The sequence below is a fragment of the Halyomorpha halys genome, unplaced genomic scaffold (assembly GCF_000696795.3).
Source record: "Halyomorpha halys isolate HHAL.00 unplaced genomic scaffold, Hhal_1.1 Scaffold286.1, whole genome shotgun sequence".
Taxonomy (NCBI): domain Eukaryota; kingdom Metazoa; phylum Arthropoda; class Insecta; order Hemiptera; family Pentatomidae; genus Halyomorpha; species Halyomorpha halys.
The window spans coordinates 1309722-1329529 of record NW_027115682.1 but is presented as its reverse complement, the minus strand read 5'-3'; the positions used below and the strand labels follow the sequence as shown (position 1 = coordinate 1329529).

Here is a 19808-nt window from a genome sequence, read left to right as displayed (position 1 = left end):
GTATTAAATGTATATATAAAAGGTAATAAATGTTTTAAAAAATAAACAGAAACAAAATTAAAAAATTAATATTTTCATTACTGCATAGTTTATTTCTGTTGATAATCCAAGACGCCCTTGGATTCAGGCAGTATGTGGAACTGTTTTGGATTAATGTAACATCTTTATTTGGTAAATTTATTCTAGTTTTTTCTTTTCTGGGATATTGATATGAGATGTGCTGTATCTGGTTTTAATCGATATGATCTTACATTTTTAAATTCTGATGGCACAAGAATTAGATATTGGTTTCACTTTAACGTTGTATGATTGTTTACTTTCTACTATTTAAAAAAAACTCAATTATATCGATATATATTGTTTTTAATTTTTATTACATGTTAAAATACTCAGCGATGTTTTCAATTTAAGGATTGAATTGGAACCTTGTTTATAAAAAAAAAAACAAAGGATATGTTATCCCCTTTTTGACTCGAGAACTTATCCCAGAAAACCGGCTTTGTTGTCTTCTAGCTTGTTGGATTCATTCCAAAAGTAGGCCCCGTCTTCCCTTTCGCCCCGCATAGGCTGACCTCAATATTTGCTCATCTGTACTACCTCTGCCTGTTTTCACGATTCAGTAGTTCTGGCTGAGTGGCACTGATCCGATTAATTTATAATTAAAATAGCCAAATAATGTGTACTTTAAGCAGATTTCAAATCTGGTACTTAGTATCTGATTAGACGTTAACATATTTGTTGGAGACAGTGTTCAGCAGAGCAGCAGCAAAATGGGCAAAATGCACAAAGAAAACGTCGGTAAATGCCTACCTATTATCCAACATGAAGATTTTTTTGTACCCACTCATTTCAGGTACTACAAAACCTATTTGAAATTTCTTTTTACGTTTGATAGATCGTTTAATGAGGGATAGTAGATAAGATTTGGATTTTGGTTGGAACTGATTCCCACAAACATGTATTTTAGAAATTTTTAGTCGAAAAAAATAAACGTGCTGTTTTTTAGGCGTCATCTAAAAATTAAATTATCATATTTGTATATAGTTTTATCAATAATATTATATTTAGACAATAGTATTAGACCTACATTCATTGTTTGAATCGCCTCATAGTATTTCATTTCTTCATATATCCAGATTTAACAATAAAAAATACTTAAATGTATGCTTATATTCATTATTTATAATTGCAGAAATATTTCTATTATGCAAATTTCATGTTTTGTCTTTAAAATCATATCATAAGGAATATTTTCGGTTAACAAAAATTCAATCCTTGAATAGTAATTACTGAACTATTCTAGGGTCGAAACCCTGTAACATCATTTTATTCAAGAAAAAAATTAAATTTTCGTCAATTTTTTATTCAATGTTCAATATATTAAAACTGACGAGTACGATGAAATGTATTTTTTTTTTTTAAAGTAGAGTTTAATTGTTATTATGTAAGACCTAATTGAACTCATTATGTTCAATATTTTCTGAGGTAATAATAATAAATAATATTATAATAAATATTATTTTTTCCAAATAACGAGGAGCAAAAATGTTATATTTTGGCAAATTAAAACATACTTTATCTTGTATTTAACAAGATTCAATTTTATCCCTAATAAAGCCTTAATGTTCAACATTTTTCCAGATATATTTTTTAAACAAATTTATTATTTATGAATTATCACATTATTAGGTAAAATATAGTTAATCTTAGGTATTTTTTATTCCCAAAGCGTAGCTTATAAATATTATTACACGATTATGACATTTTGCTGCATATATTCAAAATTTTTTATAAGCTTGACAAATGTTCTATTTTTCAGGAACTATTTGACGTAGAGATGTCTATTATAACTCAATCTGGAGCTAGTTAAATGTCAAATAATGTAGTTTATAATGAAAATCATCGTAATAGTAGTGGTTTTTATGATATTTGTGAGAATGAATTCATATAGTGTTAATTTCTCGTTATTTTGTGAACATATTATAGTTTGAAAAACTGTATCTAATAAAATATTCAACCTAAAAAGTTCTATTAGGGCTAAATTTGAAGATCTTTAAATGCACTATAGAGTAGTTTATAATGTTTATTTTCCTATGAATACAAGTTTTCACGATGTATGGTGAAATGAGGTCACAAAATGATTTTTTTTTTTTATTTGAGAAAACAATATTGGATTTGAAAAAACTGTACCCAGGGAATTATTAAACATAATGGACTATTAGGGGTAAAACCAAAGTTCCTTAAATACATTATTCATTGGTTCATTATGATATGTAAGCTATTTGCAATACTGTAGTTATTGGCAAAAAACCTAAAAAAAAGCGGCCTAAAAATTAAAAAATCGGGAATTTAGGGCTAAGGGGTGATAGACATTTCACCATTCTATTTTTCTAACATTTTTACACTAACTTCTAGGTACAGCTAAATATTCAGGTATTTTTACTAGAGATAGTAAATAATCGGAATGTTAATCCCCATCTATGTGACTTAAGTATCATTTTACTATAAAAATTAGATAACTTATTGTAGGAACATTATATTTACCAATATATTGAAGTATAAGTAATTCACTAAAATTGAAGAATAAGAACATTTACCTATGATTTGTGGGGTGATATAAAATAAACGATTTCATATAATATTTATATTATATAGAAAATATTCATACTTCATCAAACTGTTTCAACTTCATTCAACTTTGTTAAATACAGACATGAAAATTTCTACTGTAATTTTTTCCATTATCTGAAACTAAGGTTGGGTATGACAAGAATATTTTAAATTATCTAGAGAAAAAAAAAAATGTTTTCTGCTGAATTTTAAATTTCTTACAAATTGTGTTAACACTAATTTTCTTAATATTTTAGTGATGATAAAAATGCTTTTAACACAGCTTGGAATAATTTTATCATTTTACAATATTACTTTCCTCTGAAGAAGAAGACTTGAGATAAAGAAAAAAGAAGGCCGTGCCAATCACATAACCTGAAGAACTGCTGGAGGAGAAGAGGCCGGTTGATAGGATAAGCCCTATTAGGCTGCGAATCGCCCTTTCGTTACGCGTCTCAAGAGAAGTTCTTACAAAGCCTGCAGCTCCTACTGCAAACATATTAGATAATATAAAGTATATACAATTTAAAATGAATGAAACTAATCTATCTCATTGGTCATTATATTACTTCTATGCTCATAAAAATCATTAATTTATTATATGTATATATAGTTAACTGTAAAAATTTAAATATAAGAAGATGGTCAGGGTTGCGGTCAAAAAAAGAACAGATAGTTTATAACTATTTTAATGTCCGACGTTTCGCTCCACTTTGTAGGGCCTCATCAGGACTAAAAAGATACAAAAAAAAAACTGAGAATATTACAACAATAAGATACAATAAGGTAATTTAAGCTAGGATAAATATTATGTAAAAGTAAAGTGATAAGTAATTACATATAAATAAAAGGAATGAAAACATAAAATAGTATTAATATAAAATAAACTTGAATAAACAATGATAAGAATAAAAAATAAGTAACGATGGCAAGAGTAAACATTTTTTTAAAAATACGTAAAATATACAGTTAAAAAGTACAAGAGACGTAGTTAAAACAAAAACAATACGGAAAAAAAAAGAAGAAGAAGAAAGTAGAGATTAAACAAACGTCTTGAAAGAATAAATATAAATAAAAATAATAATAATGATAATAAATGAGCAAAGAACAAATCAGGACCACCTACCTGTTCAAAGCAAAAAAGTTTGAACAGAAGGCGACAATAAAGCGGAAGCCTGGAGGAGTGGGGAGAGGTGGCCAGCCGTTTAACGGTTATATTCCTATTTCAAATACGTCGCGTATACAGGAAGTAGTCTTAAAGATACTTCGAAAAATGAAAAATAATAAGAGAAAAATACAAAAATATGATAATAATAATAAAAATAACTAAAATAATTATCTAATTTATGAATAACTAAGTAAAATTAGAATAATACATATCGTTACTAATAATAGGAATATATACTGAAGAAAATATAGTTAGTATAGTTAATACAATATAGGCTATAATAACAATGATTGCATACAATAACAAGAAGTAACTAAAAATAAATAAAGAACATTAAAAAAAAATAACAAAGAAATAAATAAGAAAAATAATTAATCAATGATAACAACTATAGTTTTTATATGTCGTGAAAATAATAATTTATCTACAGTAATAATAGTAATAGTAAAGATAACAGGAGTAATATGAATAATATAAAGTAAAATAAGGTAATCTAAAAATCGGAAGTGAAAGTACAAGGTGAGATGTAAAAAGAAGTACATAAAAAGATTAAAAATAAGTAATGAAGTATAGAAATAAGTGAAAAATTTTGATAGAATGTTAACAATATAGGTAATTATAATGATAAGAGAAATAATTTAATAGAAACAAGCGAAGTAAAAGTTTACAAAATAGTTATCAACTATTTGTTCTTTTTTTGACCCCAACCCTGACCATCTTCATACATTAATTTATTAATTTTTATCTAGCACTCTATATCTCAAAGATCATTAGCAACACTTTCTTCATGAAATATGATATAGATTATTTTGGTTAAAAAGTAAAATATTTCATTAATTTTCCTCAGTAATGTATAAAATATATTTTAATCTGTTTTTTACATCACAGCTTAATAATACATCTAACAAAAACCTAACTTAAAACTTAACTCCGATTAATTGGATATCATAGATATTTTTTTTCAATACTACATTTAAATATATACTAATAAATTAATTTCCTTAAATTAAACTCTTTGTTTTCTTTCACCATCACTCGTTATATCTCTGAATAAAATCCAAAAGTGAAGTATTATCCTGTTTTTCAAAATAGCTATCCGAAACGTTTTCTCTTAACTACGTATATTACGAAACAAAAGCTATATTAATGTTTTACACTGTGCCCTCTAGGTTTCTATATTAATTAAAAATTAGATCAAGATAGTTCTAAAATAGAATACTTAAGCTGACATTAATATTTTCAAATAGAAAATCACATAATTATTAACTCTATGGTAGCCTATTAGACGAACTTTTCCAAAATTTATTTATTTTTCAGGTTATCGCTGATATTCGAGGCAGCAACCTCTTGCCGATCACTCAGGCACTAGTCGGGATTCAAGACAACAGGTGCATATCTCCGGAGGATGTCTGCAACCAGGTAAGTTGACATTTATCCATTGTCACTTTAGTGTATCCCAGTACACTTTAAAATCCCACTATTTAAAAAATATATATATACATAAATTTGAAATTTCATTGTAAACTTTCCATAAGATAAATGACATCCATGTGAAGTCCTAGCGTAAAAATAAGGATAAAATTAATGCCCTTAATGGTTTAAGGGAGGGGGAACGCGATTGTACCGTGGTAAGGCGTGATGCTACTAATTCCAAGGATCCTGGTTTGAATCCGGCTGGGCAGAAATTTGTTTTCTGTTATACCATAGCCGTGATTCAATCCTGTGAGTTCTGGAGCCCTCCAGCCTCATAATATGGGTACCCTTAGTTGCATCAGAATCTGGCAGTCGAGCCTGATTCTGACCAAATCACCTCCTTGCACAACCGTTTGTCTAGTAACAGTACTTCCTTACAAAGTACTGAACCCCTGACCCGTCATAGGTTTTAGTGATACAGATTTTTTTTTTCCATTGTTTAAGGGAGAACCTTATAACTTGTAAAAAATATTTCATGAATATTTCTCTTCAAATTCCACGTTGCAGGGCTTCGTCAGTTAATTATTTGACTTTTACGGGTTACAACATATATTAGCTTAGTAACACGTAATTACTTCTCAGAAAATAATTAAATTAATACCTATAATATTAGCCTCAAAGACCGGTGAATTCAGTTACTGTACAGTATTGTTTGATATATGAATTATTTCACTTCCCAGAATCACTCTCAATATAGTTTCCAGCTACTGTCACCCTATCGCCATTAAGCATTAATGTAGTACAGTGGCTGATTACTGTTTGAGCATCACATTTGTTGTGTATTTTGGTGAAGTATCTAAATAAATGTATTGTGCTTTGGTTTACAACTTCGATAGAAGAGCAGGTTTTGACACAGTCACTGTCAGATAGCATTCCCGTTTGAAGGTAGGCCTATCCTCAAAAAAAGATTTATTTCGATCCTTCTACCAGCATCCAGAGAGAGATCTTGACCAAAATAAACCAAATGGGAGTTGAAAGGGTTGTATCTCGAAGGGAAATCCCAAGTGGAAACTTTCTTCAGAAATGGGATATTGGAAAAAGATTGTGAAGCTCGACTTCAAAATTAAAAGACCTGTTTTTTTTTTTCATGTTTAGTTCAGAACTAGCAACTGATAAGTGCAATTATTTATTTCTATAACGTTAAAATCTTTTTGAGCTTTAAAAGAAAATTAAATTATATACTAGCTTATCCGGCAATGCTTTCCCTATTGCCGGGTTTAAGTACATCCTATCTAAAAATTGAAAGTTTGGTATCAGTTTAAATAAAATTAAACGTTTAATGTTTTTATATTTTTCTTTGTCTGGGCTTTATATAAAATATAAATAGAATTTTATACAACATAAGTTTTAATTTTTTCTGATTTTTCTATTTTTCACATCTTATTCCTTGGACCTCTTGTGGCTGCGGATTCCGAGAACCCCAGAAATCCCTTTGTGGAACGAAGATGAAACGGGATAGCTAATTAAAACGCTCCTTCTGAAGGCCTTTCATTTAATTCAGAACACTTTCAGATGTGATGAAGTGTTTACGGTGTCATTGGAGCGAATGTAGCTTTAAAATTTAGTCTAATTAAGTCGATGCGTGAGGTCTTTATTCTTCGGGGAGAGTCAAGAAAGGGCGTGGTCCGAGAAAGGGGGGGGCAAGGCGTATTAGAGGCCCTCTCCCGAATTCTAATTTAAAAGAAGACGAATTCCAATTTATATAAACTGAGGCATGTAACACTCCTAACTGAAGAGTAGACTGGCTATAGTATGTTCATGATCAAACCACCAGTTAAGAAAACAGAAACTACGTAGAGTAAAATAATAAGTACGATTTATTTAATGTTATTTACAACTGTACAAATAATAAATACAATAAGTAAATATGTTGTATGTTTTATTTACACATGGAAATCTTGGGAAGGAACCACCGGTTGGTGGTACTTTAAGCATTAATTTAAATTAGAAGATCCCGTGGTCACCTTCATTTCAGACGTCTCGGCGGATTATCAGAGATTATTAAGGATGAGAGATTAAGAATCTCTGAGAAGGTTAGGGTGGGTAAGGAGTTTGGAATGAAAAGATCCATATCTGTTTTGGGTCAAATCTGCAACGAATGGGATGTTAACTAATTAAATTTTTTTATCAATTCTAACCCTCATAAATAACAACAAACGTTGTTACTGAATTGAGCTTAACCCTTTCTTTATTTAGAACAACTAGGGCAGAAAAGAGTGGTTAGTAATTTAAAATTAGTTAAGTTAGCTTAGGGACGTAGGGGTAATAAGGTAAGGAGCCAAGATGTAAAAATGAAAAAATTATTTCGTTCGTACCTCAATTAAAAATCTATGAAATCAGCTCAGAAAAATCCCATGAAGACAAAAACTTCAGATACAATGCTTTACTACCGAGTGCCACAGTCCTTGGAGTTTGTAGCACAGTAGTAATCATATACATTAAAATCATTATACATTAAAATGTAATTGTTTTTAAAGAGAACGCCTGAAGGTGGATTGACGGTCTGAAATAACGTAAATAAAATGTATAGTTAATTTAAAATAAATAAAAATATTGGGAATATGAAGTCAATCCGCTACCTTGGGCTGCAACTGGACAAACAGCGAACCAGGAATCCTCATACAGGACTGAAAATACAGGCAACTGCTCGTAGATTTCGATTATTACAGAACTTACTAGACTCTATTAAAAGGTTTCGGAAGTTAAAGTTTCACGTACAATCTTCTCATGGATAAAAACATCCACAGAGGTCTTAATATTTCATATTATTGTTTTATATAAAATACTTAAACATTCTGAAGAATAGTGTATAGAACCTTTGAAAATTTTTTTCCATATATTTTTATATTTGTAATATACCAAATTAAAAAACAAAATGTGTTACGATCGATACCTTATAATGATGTACTCCATATGGACTTACAAGAGACTAAACAATTGTTTGAAGGCAAAGAATTGTTGTCCCCTTGCTAACCGTAAATAACACCCTTCCAAGGGAGCCTTTTGTCATTGAAATGACCGGTCCAGAAGGCTCCGCTCTGTAAAGGGACTGTAATTGAAGCAGTAAAAAGCACCACAAAAGGCAGACCGGGCTCTATTTGTGGTGTTACCTAGCCCACAAAGGTGCAAACAGGCTCTGTCTGTACTCAAGGTGCGGGGATAGCGTGGGTGTTTACAAGCAGCCACATTCAAAGATTTAAGCTTTTAAAATATAGTCTATTTCCATTGATTAAAAACTATTGAGGATAATTGAGCATTTGTAATGAAATTACTCGTACTAAAAAAAAAAATTATAGTGATGAAGGACACCAATGCAAATTCATGGAATGAATTGAGTTTAGTAACTCTGATCGTCATTGGTCCTGATGACAGCAGTCGGTTAACTACAGTAACTTGTTTATTGGGTTTGACTTTATCGTATTCTACGTTTAGGGCCTGTAGGGCGTTTAAACCTTCAGGTTACCAATTATTTCTAACAAGAGTATGACACATGAAATATCCCCAGTCCACAACGAAATACGTTTACTTTCTCAAACGGGTTCGAACTAACATCCATTTCAGCCACCAGTTTAAGGCTATTACGAATCGGTGATGCTTTAGATTCTATATTCTCATTAGTGACCAGATTTTTGCACAATTGCATTATTCCCTAGCTTCAAATTCAGCCAAACCTCGTCAGAAATTCGGATCATTTTTTCGAAGAGTGTACTCACTATTTGCCAACAATGAACAGGATGGGACTGACCCCAAATTTATCCGAAACTCTCGCAGATGAGGAAGCAAAAATTGCACGAGTGTTTGAATTTTTAAAAGCTCATCGCCTTCTTTATAAATTATAACTCCTCTTCGATTTTTATGTGTTTTTATTTATTTTTTTTTATTTTATTTTTTTTATTTTTTTTTTTTTTTTTTTTTATTTTTGTATTATTTATTTATTTAATTATTTTATTTTATTCTATTTTTTATTTTTATTTTTTTTTTTACTTTTATCATCCCATAGGCGTTGATGACCAGAGGGTTTTACGCCTTTAAGCAAAAATCAACAACAACAATTCGGATCATAAAAAAATTCTACATAGCACCTTAATTTAATTAGTTAATTAGCAGTTAATCTTTCAAAATTTTAAAGTTGCAGTTATATGAAGTTTAAATAGAGTTTTCCCATCACATATTTAATTATAGACAAATATTTAGGTTTTTAATAAAATTACAATAATATTTTAAACGCAATAATTCCTATTTACAACATTTACTATTCAGCCTCAAAAACTCTGAACCAAGCTCTTGTGGAGGAAAGAATAGGAATCCAGAAGATCCTGGCGCTGGTATTAAAAGCCAGTGGAGGATGAGTGAGGGCTCTAGCTGCAAATTTTTACACTCCATTTCTATCTAATGATCATGCTGGAGTTCTTAGTTGTTTTTTTTTATGTTTGCTTGAATGACGTATTTAACAAGTTTATTCTGAGTCAAACAAAATCATATCATATTTTCTTGTACATACTAATATTATAATTTAGACAATAAAAGATTTGGGTCTTTTTTTTTTTACATATTTTGAATATTTGCTGACCTTATACATCTTAAATTTATGCTTAGGGACGTTTTTTATTGTTTTATTTAATACATGAAAATCTAATCACTTATTATCAGTATTAATAAACCAAATAGTACTGCTGTTATATTGTGCATAGATGTGGGTGTCTCAAATGTTGCTTGGGTTTTCATGTCGAGGAAAATGCCCTCGATCTTAATTGGAGTTGAGATACAATCAACGTTATCCCTATAATCTTTTTTTAATTCTAATATATGTATATATATAATTATTATCATGCCAAGTCATACAATATGTTAATTGAATTAAATTTCATCCCTTCTTTAATCCATGGTATATTTCCAACATCAAAGACTAATTATATAAAAAAATCTGGACTACATAATAATAATTTTAATGTTTTCACATTCGATATTGACCTTTTGGATTCAAACTAACAAAATTTCTCCAAAACACTTTGGAGTAGGTTGGGAAAATTGCTCAACGTTCCTTGTGATGTCACAAATAAGACTAAGATGGTTTTACTTTACATACCTAAATGTTGAAGGACCGTTTCAAATAGATTTTTCGAATTTCTGTTGTATTTTATTTTTAACTTTATATACAAACAAATTATCAACTTTGCAATATTCCTACTCAAATTGATTCTGATTACTCAAAATGTGGTAAATAGAAGAAATAATTAGATTACAGTCAATATATAGTTCTTGTAAAATAAGTTTTTTTTCACGTGGTTTTTATTATAATATTAACTTTTTTTTGTGAATTTAATATCATTCTTTCCTGATATATAATAAATATTTTACAAAATTATTTTTTCTAACGTAAAACTCAAGTAATAAAATGTTAGAATTAATACCAATTTCACAATTAGTTTTGAAAAATAGATACTATATTTCAATTCTAATAAACATGCAAACTGCTCATATTTTCTTTTAATTAAATAAATTTAATAATGTAATAGCAGTATTATACGGAATATTTTAATTAATGTTAATATTTACCTAAGGAGAATTTAAATTAGGATGATATATCTTAAGCTAACAGAAGTGCTTTTTGACACTGCTGCACTATCTAGCGTCTAAATGCCTCAACAACTTCAACAACAAGTTCACCAACTCGCTGCTAGATAGCTCTCCGGTAGGAATATTGATCGCGATGCGGCCTCCACCGCAGGCCTTATCAAACCCGCCTCTGTTCCGGCCCTGGCAGCAGTTCCTGGCGGTCTTTGCTAACTTCTGGGGCGGAGGAAATGCGGGAGGGAAAAGGAGTCAACGGGGTTCAAAGGAAAATCGAAATAATCTCTGAAACATCTCAGCAGCAAACAGACAAAATAACCATTGAATAGGTGGGGAGATATTTTAACACAAGAATCAACCATCATTAATCAGCTTTCTTGACTACTTTACCATTTATTTCATAAAACCCTTAGGTGCGTTCATATCTGTCACGAGAAATGGAGACATTGTGCAGCCTGTACTGTGAAAATTTCTGATTTTTATTAGTAGAATATTTTTTATTATAGCTTTAATATTTTTCATTACCACTTGAACATTGTGAGAAACACCATTAAATAACACAAAATAAATAATAAAATTTAATAAATTAATAGATTGGTAAGTAAAGTCTATATCAACAAATATTGTCTTGAAAGATGAGAGAAAGGGGAGTAACCAGTGATTAAAACGGACTTTTTGAAATGGGACTCTCTTTGAGTTAATTAAAAAATAAAACTAATGAGTATTTGACTCTTTTTAATAAGAAATAGAGGTAGGTTAAGGATCAGTTCCATCATTAAAATAAAAAAAATATTATCAGTATAGTTTGGACAACTGATACTTCTAGGTTTATCATCAACTCTTCAATATGAATATCAGAATTAAAATAATCGAAATTAGCATAAATAAAACGAAATAATAAATTTAAAAGTAATGATAGGAAAGGTGAAAATCCATTATAAATATAAGGTTAAAAGAAAGAAAAAATGTATAACCGGAAAATTTATTAAATTAAAAACCCAAAAATAAGGTTGACAAATAATGTTAATCTATATAATTTTTAATTTCTTCTTTTAGTTTGTTAGCCAAAATTGATTGTGTTGATAATTAAAAGAGAACATCGCTTTTTCATGGTTTTCAAATATAAACGTTGTCAAACTATATACTAAATAAACATATGAATTATTACCCCTGGTTGAACCAAATTGAAACCATCGTTTGTTTGGGCTCTAATATGTTACAAAATTAACACAACACTGTTAAACGAACTGAAGTTTAAGAAACACTCAAAATACTAGTTGATGCTATTTATATGAAAACTCATTCAACGAACACTGAATAAAGTGGAATAACGAATTATTCTGTTGTTTGGCACAAAATCATTTATAAAATTCAGTATTCTATCTAGGAAATGTGATGTCCATTGGTACCTAGATAGGTCCATAGATACCCAGTTGCAGGTTTGTCTTATATAATATACATATAAATTATTAAATCATTATTTGTTCTTTTTCCTTCAAATAATTTCCTTCGTGTTTTATTATTTTTCACTATTTATCCATGTCTCTTTAAACATCTCTACTACACCAATTTTTTTTCTCATATATAAATTAAAATTTTTCTAAAAACAAACGTTGTTGAAATCTTAAGTATAGCAATAATACATATAAATAAAAATTAATATTGTTCTGCAGTTATATAGGTATCTAAAGTTATATGTAATTGAGGATTAGAATTTATTCAATATAATAAATATTATAATACGGGCATGTAAGGAAATATTTATGTAATAAATACAAAAAGCTATAAATGTAACAACATAACAATTTAATGTTTAACAACATTAAACAATGATTAATATTTTTTAAAACACTATTGCATTACTAGTTACAATTAAGTATTAATATCCTAGTTTTTATTCATTGTTTGTTACACTGTGTAATTGTCGAACTAATTCTTTCTAAGCTAGTCAATTAATTTTTTTGTTCAAAAATTTTATTGTGATTTTAATTTACCCAGATATTTATTTATTGCCATATAGTATTAACTGGTGGTATTAAATGTTGTTTTTATTCTCCTACATTGTTCTGTTAATTCTATTGAATTTATTTTTCTACACACTTGAAATACGAACTCTAGATTCATAACTGAGCTTTGATTAAATTGCTAGTTATTTTTGTTGGATCTTCCCTTTTTTTTCTTTTTTACGCTGGAAAAACAAATAAAGTTTGTTATAAAATTCATTATATTAAAAATCTCTATCTTCCATAAATGTCAGAGGTTAATTGCGTTGGTTGACTGGATCCCCTCCCACACTTCCAGGACGCCTTCATTCATTGAGTTCAGTGCCTGGCCGACTACCGTGAAGACATGCGCTCCCCTCCGCGATGTGGTGGGTCCTCGTTCTGTCCTTGTCATTGGCTATTATTGTCTTGTTGATGATGTTGTACTGCTGCGACTGGCGATCCAATAAGATCTGTTCTTACTCTCATCAGGGGAGTCTGCCTGTTGGATTCACCGATGCTGGTCTTCAGGACACGAGGAGGATGGTTAGTGTACAAAGTGATGATAATGTTGAAGAGAGGACTGAAGTTTTTGTGTGGCTTGATACTTGTGAACTGACTGAAGATTTAAACCGAGTCAGTTTTGTTTGAAACATTTACGATATTTTAAATTGTTCTTTTTTGTATTGCTAACAATAAATAATTATATAAATATTTTTCAACATCTGTCTCCACAATACCATACCTACAAATGCCATTGCACATGATTACCCTTATTTTTAAAACGCTCATAGTACCAGTGTTGAGATGAATATTTGATATGATTTCATTCAAAAGTCTATCTTTCGTTTTCTATTATTTATGTATGTTAACAAAATAATTAATTATTTTCATCCAAAATTATGAGTGATAATTGACCGTGAATGACTTATACGAGTAGAAGATGGTTGGGGTGAAACACAACGGTCAAAGAGAAACACAAATAAGTTGGATTAACCTATTTTATTGTGCCAACGTTTCGGCTAGAGTTTCTAGCCTTCTTCAGGGCTGTTAGCTGGAAAATCAAACGCCTAATCCCAACCATCTTCTCCACGTATATTTTTATCCAATTTATTTGTCTATAGGTTTAAAAAACTCAAATTGTACCCTAGTGCATAATTAGGAACTAAGCATCATTATTTTGGTTGTGTAAATTATCATCAGAAGTGATATTGATATTTTTTTTTTTCATATCGCAACAAAATTCTAACATTATATTTGTCCCTAATAGTGATATAGAGGAAGTTGATCTGCCTTGGCTTCATGTGACAAAATATAAAATTCTCAATACAGCTAATAAAAAAAAGAGTTCATGAAAATGTCATTTAGTTTCATATTAATTAATTAATCAGTTAATTCCATTTTATAATTAAAGTTTGTTTTTCGTAAAATTGCAATTTTATTTTGTATAAGATTTGCAAGAACTTATATTTAACCGCTTTAACCGTTTAAATCAAAACTTATACAAAATAAAAATGATTACTCTAAATTTGGTCTATTTCAGATATACATAGTGTAATTATATTTTTCAAATACTTTTATAGATATTGCTTAAAACGTTTAATATATTTGATTAAATTTTACTATTTTATTTAGACAATATGTTAGTTTTTGGATATAATAAGTTGGCCTGCGATAACGTTTTATGAAATCATGAACGTATTTGTAAGAAGTTTGATTCTTATTATGAACGAACTAGTATGTCCACTACATTATTTCTTATTTTATTTTTTTGTCTTACAGAACATTGTTGGATTTTTACAAGATAAAGATTAGCAAATCATTATTTTTGATTTATTTATGTTTAATTAGAAATAATTATATAATTAAATTGTTGATTCGTAATCTATATTGCTTTTTTTTTTTCATTTCACAACGAAAACCCTAAATTATATCTAATAATGGTATAGAGGAAGCATAAAGCCTTGATTTTATGTTACGAAATAGGAATTGATTAAATTATAGATAAAGCTTATTTGAAACAAAATCACAAAAATGTTGTTTCTTATTGCTTAAATGGGTTCCATTTTTTGAAAATTAAACATACAGTACAATTAAAACAAAGTATAAGTTTTAAGACAGCAACTTACAAAAGATTACTTTAAATTTGGTACTGTCTACAGATTATAATATAGATAGATATTTTTTAAATAATTTTGTAAATATTCTCTGATGCGTGATTCAATTTTAGTATTATTAAGATATACGGTGAGTTAGTACCGCCATTTTAGTTTTATAAACATTTGTATTACTTAAGATTTTTTACTTCTTAACTCCTATAATATCACTAATTTTTTTTTAAAGTTCTTATATTTATGGACTTATCCTATTAGCTTTCATTACGAAACGACAATTGTAGAATCACAAAATAATATGATAAAAATAATTATCAGTTGAGGGTACAAAGAAATTCTAAATTTGACCATTTTAGGGTGGTGTGGAGCCAATGCGACCCAAAATTCCATTAGATAACGTTTGTCCTTAATTCCTCTTAATAATAATATTTCCTCATTATAAACTATTATTTCTTTTTTTTTTAAACATAATCTTAGTTTATTATGATTGCTACTGGTAATTGTGCTAATGAGGAGAACGTATCCCGCAAGTGGGCTTATTGTTCTTTTTTATCAACTTGGAAGCCTAAGAAGGGGTTCGTGTGGCAGCAACACCTTGTCTCGTCTGGGTTTAGCAGCCAACTCACTCCCCTCTTCATAGCTAGTGTAATTCTCACATTCAAGTCTGGGAGGACTGCTCCTCGTCTAGTCGTACTACGTAATAGGCTGCGACAGTCACTTCATTCTGCTTTTTAATTTCTTCGTTTTTATTGGTTTACTGTTAGATCTCACCCTTCAACTCCACTCATCTATCCCCACTCATCAACTCCACTAAAAAATCTTGCCCCGGCATTGAGGTCCTGTGGAGGGAGCAATTCCGTACCTGTTGCAGGGTTCCATCCAGTTACCAACTGGCACTACTACAACCTCCTAGTACTGAACACTGAACTGATGGAGCGACCACTCCTTCTGGGTCAAGAAAAGCGGAATCCTGTACTACCCAAGCTGGGGGGGATTTCCATTCCTCCTTTTCCCCCTTCATGCTGTAGAACAACTCTCTCAGCAGCGAAAAGGGTGTAAGGGACTGCTGTATTAACCTTAGTGTGTTATGTTCTATGGTTGGGTGAAGTAGAGAGCTCCAGTTACTAATCTGGGCAAGTGTGCACCTCTCCTGGCTCTAGCAGTCAGGTGGGTGATATAATCTTTAAGTAGCTTGACTTACTTCCCCTCTGAGGCGGCCTTCTAGGAAAGGAGCTCCTAGCAACTTGATGTTAATGTGTGCTGTGGTAGTGTACTGTGTACTGTGAACCCCCAACATAGAAGGCCAGTGCTGATTGCGGTACAATGACCGGGTAATTGGGCCACCAGCTCACAACGCCTTTTTTTTCTTTAATTAAAATTATATACATTTTTCAAAATATTTGAGTTTAATGTTATGCTTTTTTTTTTTTTTTTTTTTTTTTTTAAATTCCAACCCACTTCATCGTATGGCCCACCAAATAAATAAAGCGAAAATAGCTGTTATTATTCCCACAGAAACAAGCAACAACTGTAATGGAATAAGTACAAAAAAATTCCAATGAAAAACAAATCCATTGGTATAAATCTTTTTTTGTTACCCTATTTTTGATGGCAGAATGGATTTTATATCGTTTTACGTACAACGTTTTGTACACACTGAAAAACGTTTTCAAGGTTAGGCCTTGATGACCAGAGGGTTTTACCCCTTTAAGCAACAATCAACATCAACAACAACGTTTTCAAGGCAAGGCGCTCAAATGTCCCATTTTCTCAATGCATTAACATTTTTTTTTTTTTTTTTTTTAATTTTAAGGAACAAGACACATTCAAAATTTCAATCCTTATTTTTACAAAATTATTTTTTTGGTAATTAGTTTTATTTTTATTATTACTATTTAGATTATATAATAAAAATTTTTGCAATTTCTAAACGTATTAATGCAAATAATCTGAATATATTACTATCTTATTGAACATTGTACGCTCACAAAAAATACGTTTTTTTATATATACAAACATTTCTTTGAAAATAATTTATTAACTTGATAATATTGTGTAGAACCAATAATTATTTCATTTTATTCTCCAATTCCTCCCTTATCTCCAGTTTAGCCCGTATAGATACATGTCAGTGCTTGTTAATTATTGAATTTTCGTTCTGTGTCATTAAAACGTGAGCGTGTTTACACTCTAACGAACCCGTTAAATAATTTTCTAATTAACTGTCAAGGTAATTATTACATGCTCTTGTTTTAATGTTCGTTTAATTTTTAGATAGAACTCTAGCTTAAAATTATGTTTATTCACTAATTGTAGCTAAAAAGAGAGTGTCAATCAAAAGTTTGATATTGCTATGTTATTTGAAATTGAATGACAATGATAATGATAATTCATTTTGAAATAATCATTTTTCTTACTATCAAGAGTCAAGAGTACATAATGGGTCATGTAGATAAAATGAAATGTTATAAACGCCATAAAATGTTACGTCTGGAAATTCTATTTTCATTATGATTTAATATCAAAATAACAGAATCCACTCCGCTTAGAATTTTTAACTATTTTTAAGTATATGTTGAACATTGCATCAATAAAATACCAGATCAAATTATATAATGTGTAATAAAACTTAAATCCTAATATTTATTTGCACTGCCATGCATATTTTAGGTAATAATCTTAAGAAAGGTAAAATCTATAAGAATCTAGGGGCCTAAAAACTTAGCAGCTATCTTTCATATTTTTTTTGCTACTTTTCTATATTTACCAGTATTTCGGTAAGAACAAATCATACTTAGTACTTTGATAAAAAAAATATCTTATATGACACGCAAATCACACCACTATCACGTATCACCAAGTAAGGTGAATATTTCTGACAAATGTTTATTTTTATTTTGTTACAGAAATTCGTATTTCAGGGTTTCTCGAATAAAGAATATGAACTTGGTTCTTGTCAAGAATAGAACAGTTAACAAAAGTTAATATAAAACTATGATGTGTTGGAATCGGAGGAGATCGGGTGCGCTCGGCTCTATCCAATTTTTCAGTCTATAAACTGCTGTCTCTACTTATCCATTTTTTCCCGTGGCTGGGATCTGTTGGAGCCCTGCATTTGTATTTCACATTCGGGCAGCAAAGCATGGCTCAGCGTCCTCAAAGCTGAATTTGAATACTGTATATTGCTGCGAATGTACGACTGGTGTATTTATTTTATTTTTATGTAAACTTAGTTTACTTTATCTTATGTATAAATTATTATATTATTTGTGTATTGTTATCATTTAATTTTTATTATATTCTTTTCTTCTTTATTAAAAAAAATAATAAATTAAATCTGTAATGCATGGGTTGTAGAGCCATGAAGTGTTCGGGGTGCAGTACTTTATACTTTGTAAGGAAGTATTGCTACTAGACCAGCGGTTGTCCAAGGAGATGACTCACACTGCCTGATTTTTACCTAATTAAGAGTATATACGAGTATATACACCCCGGAGCTCTCGAACCCACAGTGCTGATTCCCGGCCACAGTTTTTCTATATATACGGTATATATTTAGAGGGCTGATACTTATTGCATTTGGTTGTCAAAGCTTATATTATAATTCTTTAATAAAAAATTAACAATGACGCTTTCGGGTAACTTAAGGTTAACCAAAAGCCTTAATTGGAATGGGGGACTCCCCTAAGAAAGGCACTACCAGCGTCCAGATGGCCAGCAACAAAAGCTTACCTCCTCCAGTCATCTCGGTGGGAAGAGAAGCAACTTGCACTAGAGAACCATCTTTTTGTTTTTTGAAATCAGTTTTTTTTTTCTTCTTTATCATCTTTAGTGCAAATGAGTGAGTAGAAAGACTCTGAAATGCCTCTCCTCCCCCCCTCCGGAGCAGAGGAGAGAGAGAGATCAAGAAATGAAGGTATTCAAGATATAAGGAGTGAGTAACCGGAGAGTGGAGTAAATCTGAATTAGGTGATTCAGCATAAAAAACATCCATCATCATCATCAACCACATAAATAAATCTATAGTTTTCCATATCCCAGTTATTCCAAATTCATTAAAATATCTAACAACAAATGTTTTATTTCGGCAACAAAATTCATCACTTGTGTAATATTAATTGAATAAATTGTCAAGTTTCTATTAAATGTTTTCAATTTTATTACCGGGTGTTGGATAGATCGTTGAGTGCTCGCCAGCCTTTGATGATTGGCACGCCTATTAAGTACCTCGCCTGTTGCCTTTATAAACTTCGAAGGAACTTGGGAGTGAGTTTGGCGAGACACGAAGGTCAAAATGTCAGCCCACTAACCTCAACCCAGCGACTGTCAAAGGTCATAGTGATTCACCTGTTAGAGGTCGAGTGAGTCAAGGATTCCCTTGAAGTCCCTTCGGTTGGTAATGACTCATAGTTTATTGGGGCTTCGCTGATCAATACTTCTGGCTTGATTTCTTGGTGAGTCATGATGTATCCTCCACATCCCCTCACCCTAAAAGATGCTAGAATTCTCACTTTCTACTGATATGTAACTTTCTGTACCTGCTGCAACAAATGAACTATCTTCTTTATATATATATATATATATATATATATTATGACCGTATAACTTTAAATATAAGAAGATGGTCAGGGTTGCGGTCAAAGAAGAACAAATAGTTTTTAACTATTTAATGTCCGACGTTTACAGGGCTTCATCAGGGCTAAAAAGATACAAAAACAACTAATAACATTACAACAAATAGATACAAGAAGGTAGGATTCATATTATGTAAAAATTAAATGATAACAAAATTATATATAAATAAAATAATATTAATATAAAATAAACATGAATAAACAGTGATAAGGATAAAAAATTGTAACAATCGTAAGAATAAAAATTAAAAATTAG

At 30.2% G+C, this 19808-nt stretch overlaps 1 protein-coding gene across 3 annotated transcripts in view; it reads left to right on the top strand.

Moving 5' to 3' along the window:
- Positions 1 to 19808, top strand: part of LOC106680774 (disks large 1 tumor suppressor protein) — a gene marked incomplete at its 5' end in the record, with an annotated part of 438504 nt that overhangs the window by 67152 nt on the left and 351544 nt on the right. For all 3 annotated transcript variants that reach the window (XM_067052703.1, XM_067052702.1, XM_067052701.1), the window contains 1 exon segment: positions 5096 to 5197. In XM_067052703.1, the coding sequence (XP_066908804.1) occupies positions 5096 to 5197 (102 nt within the window).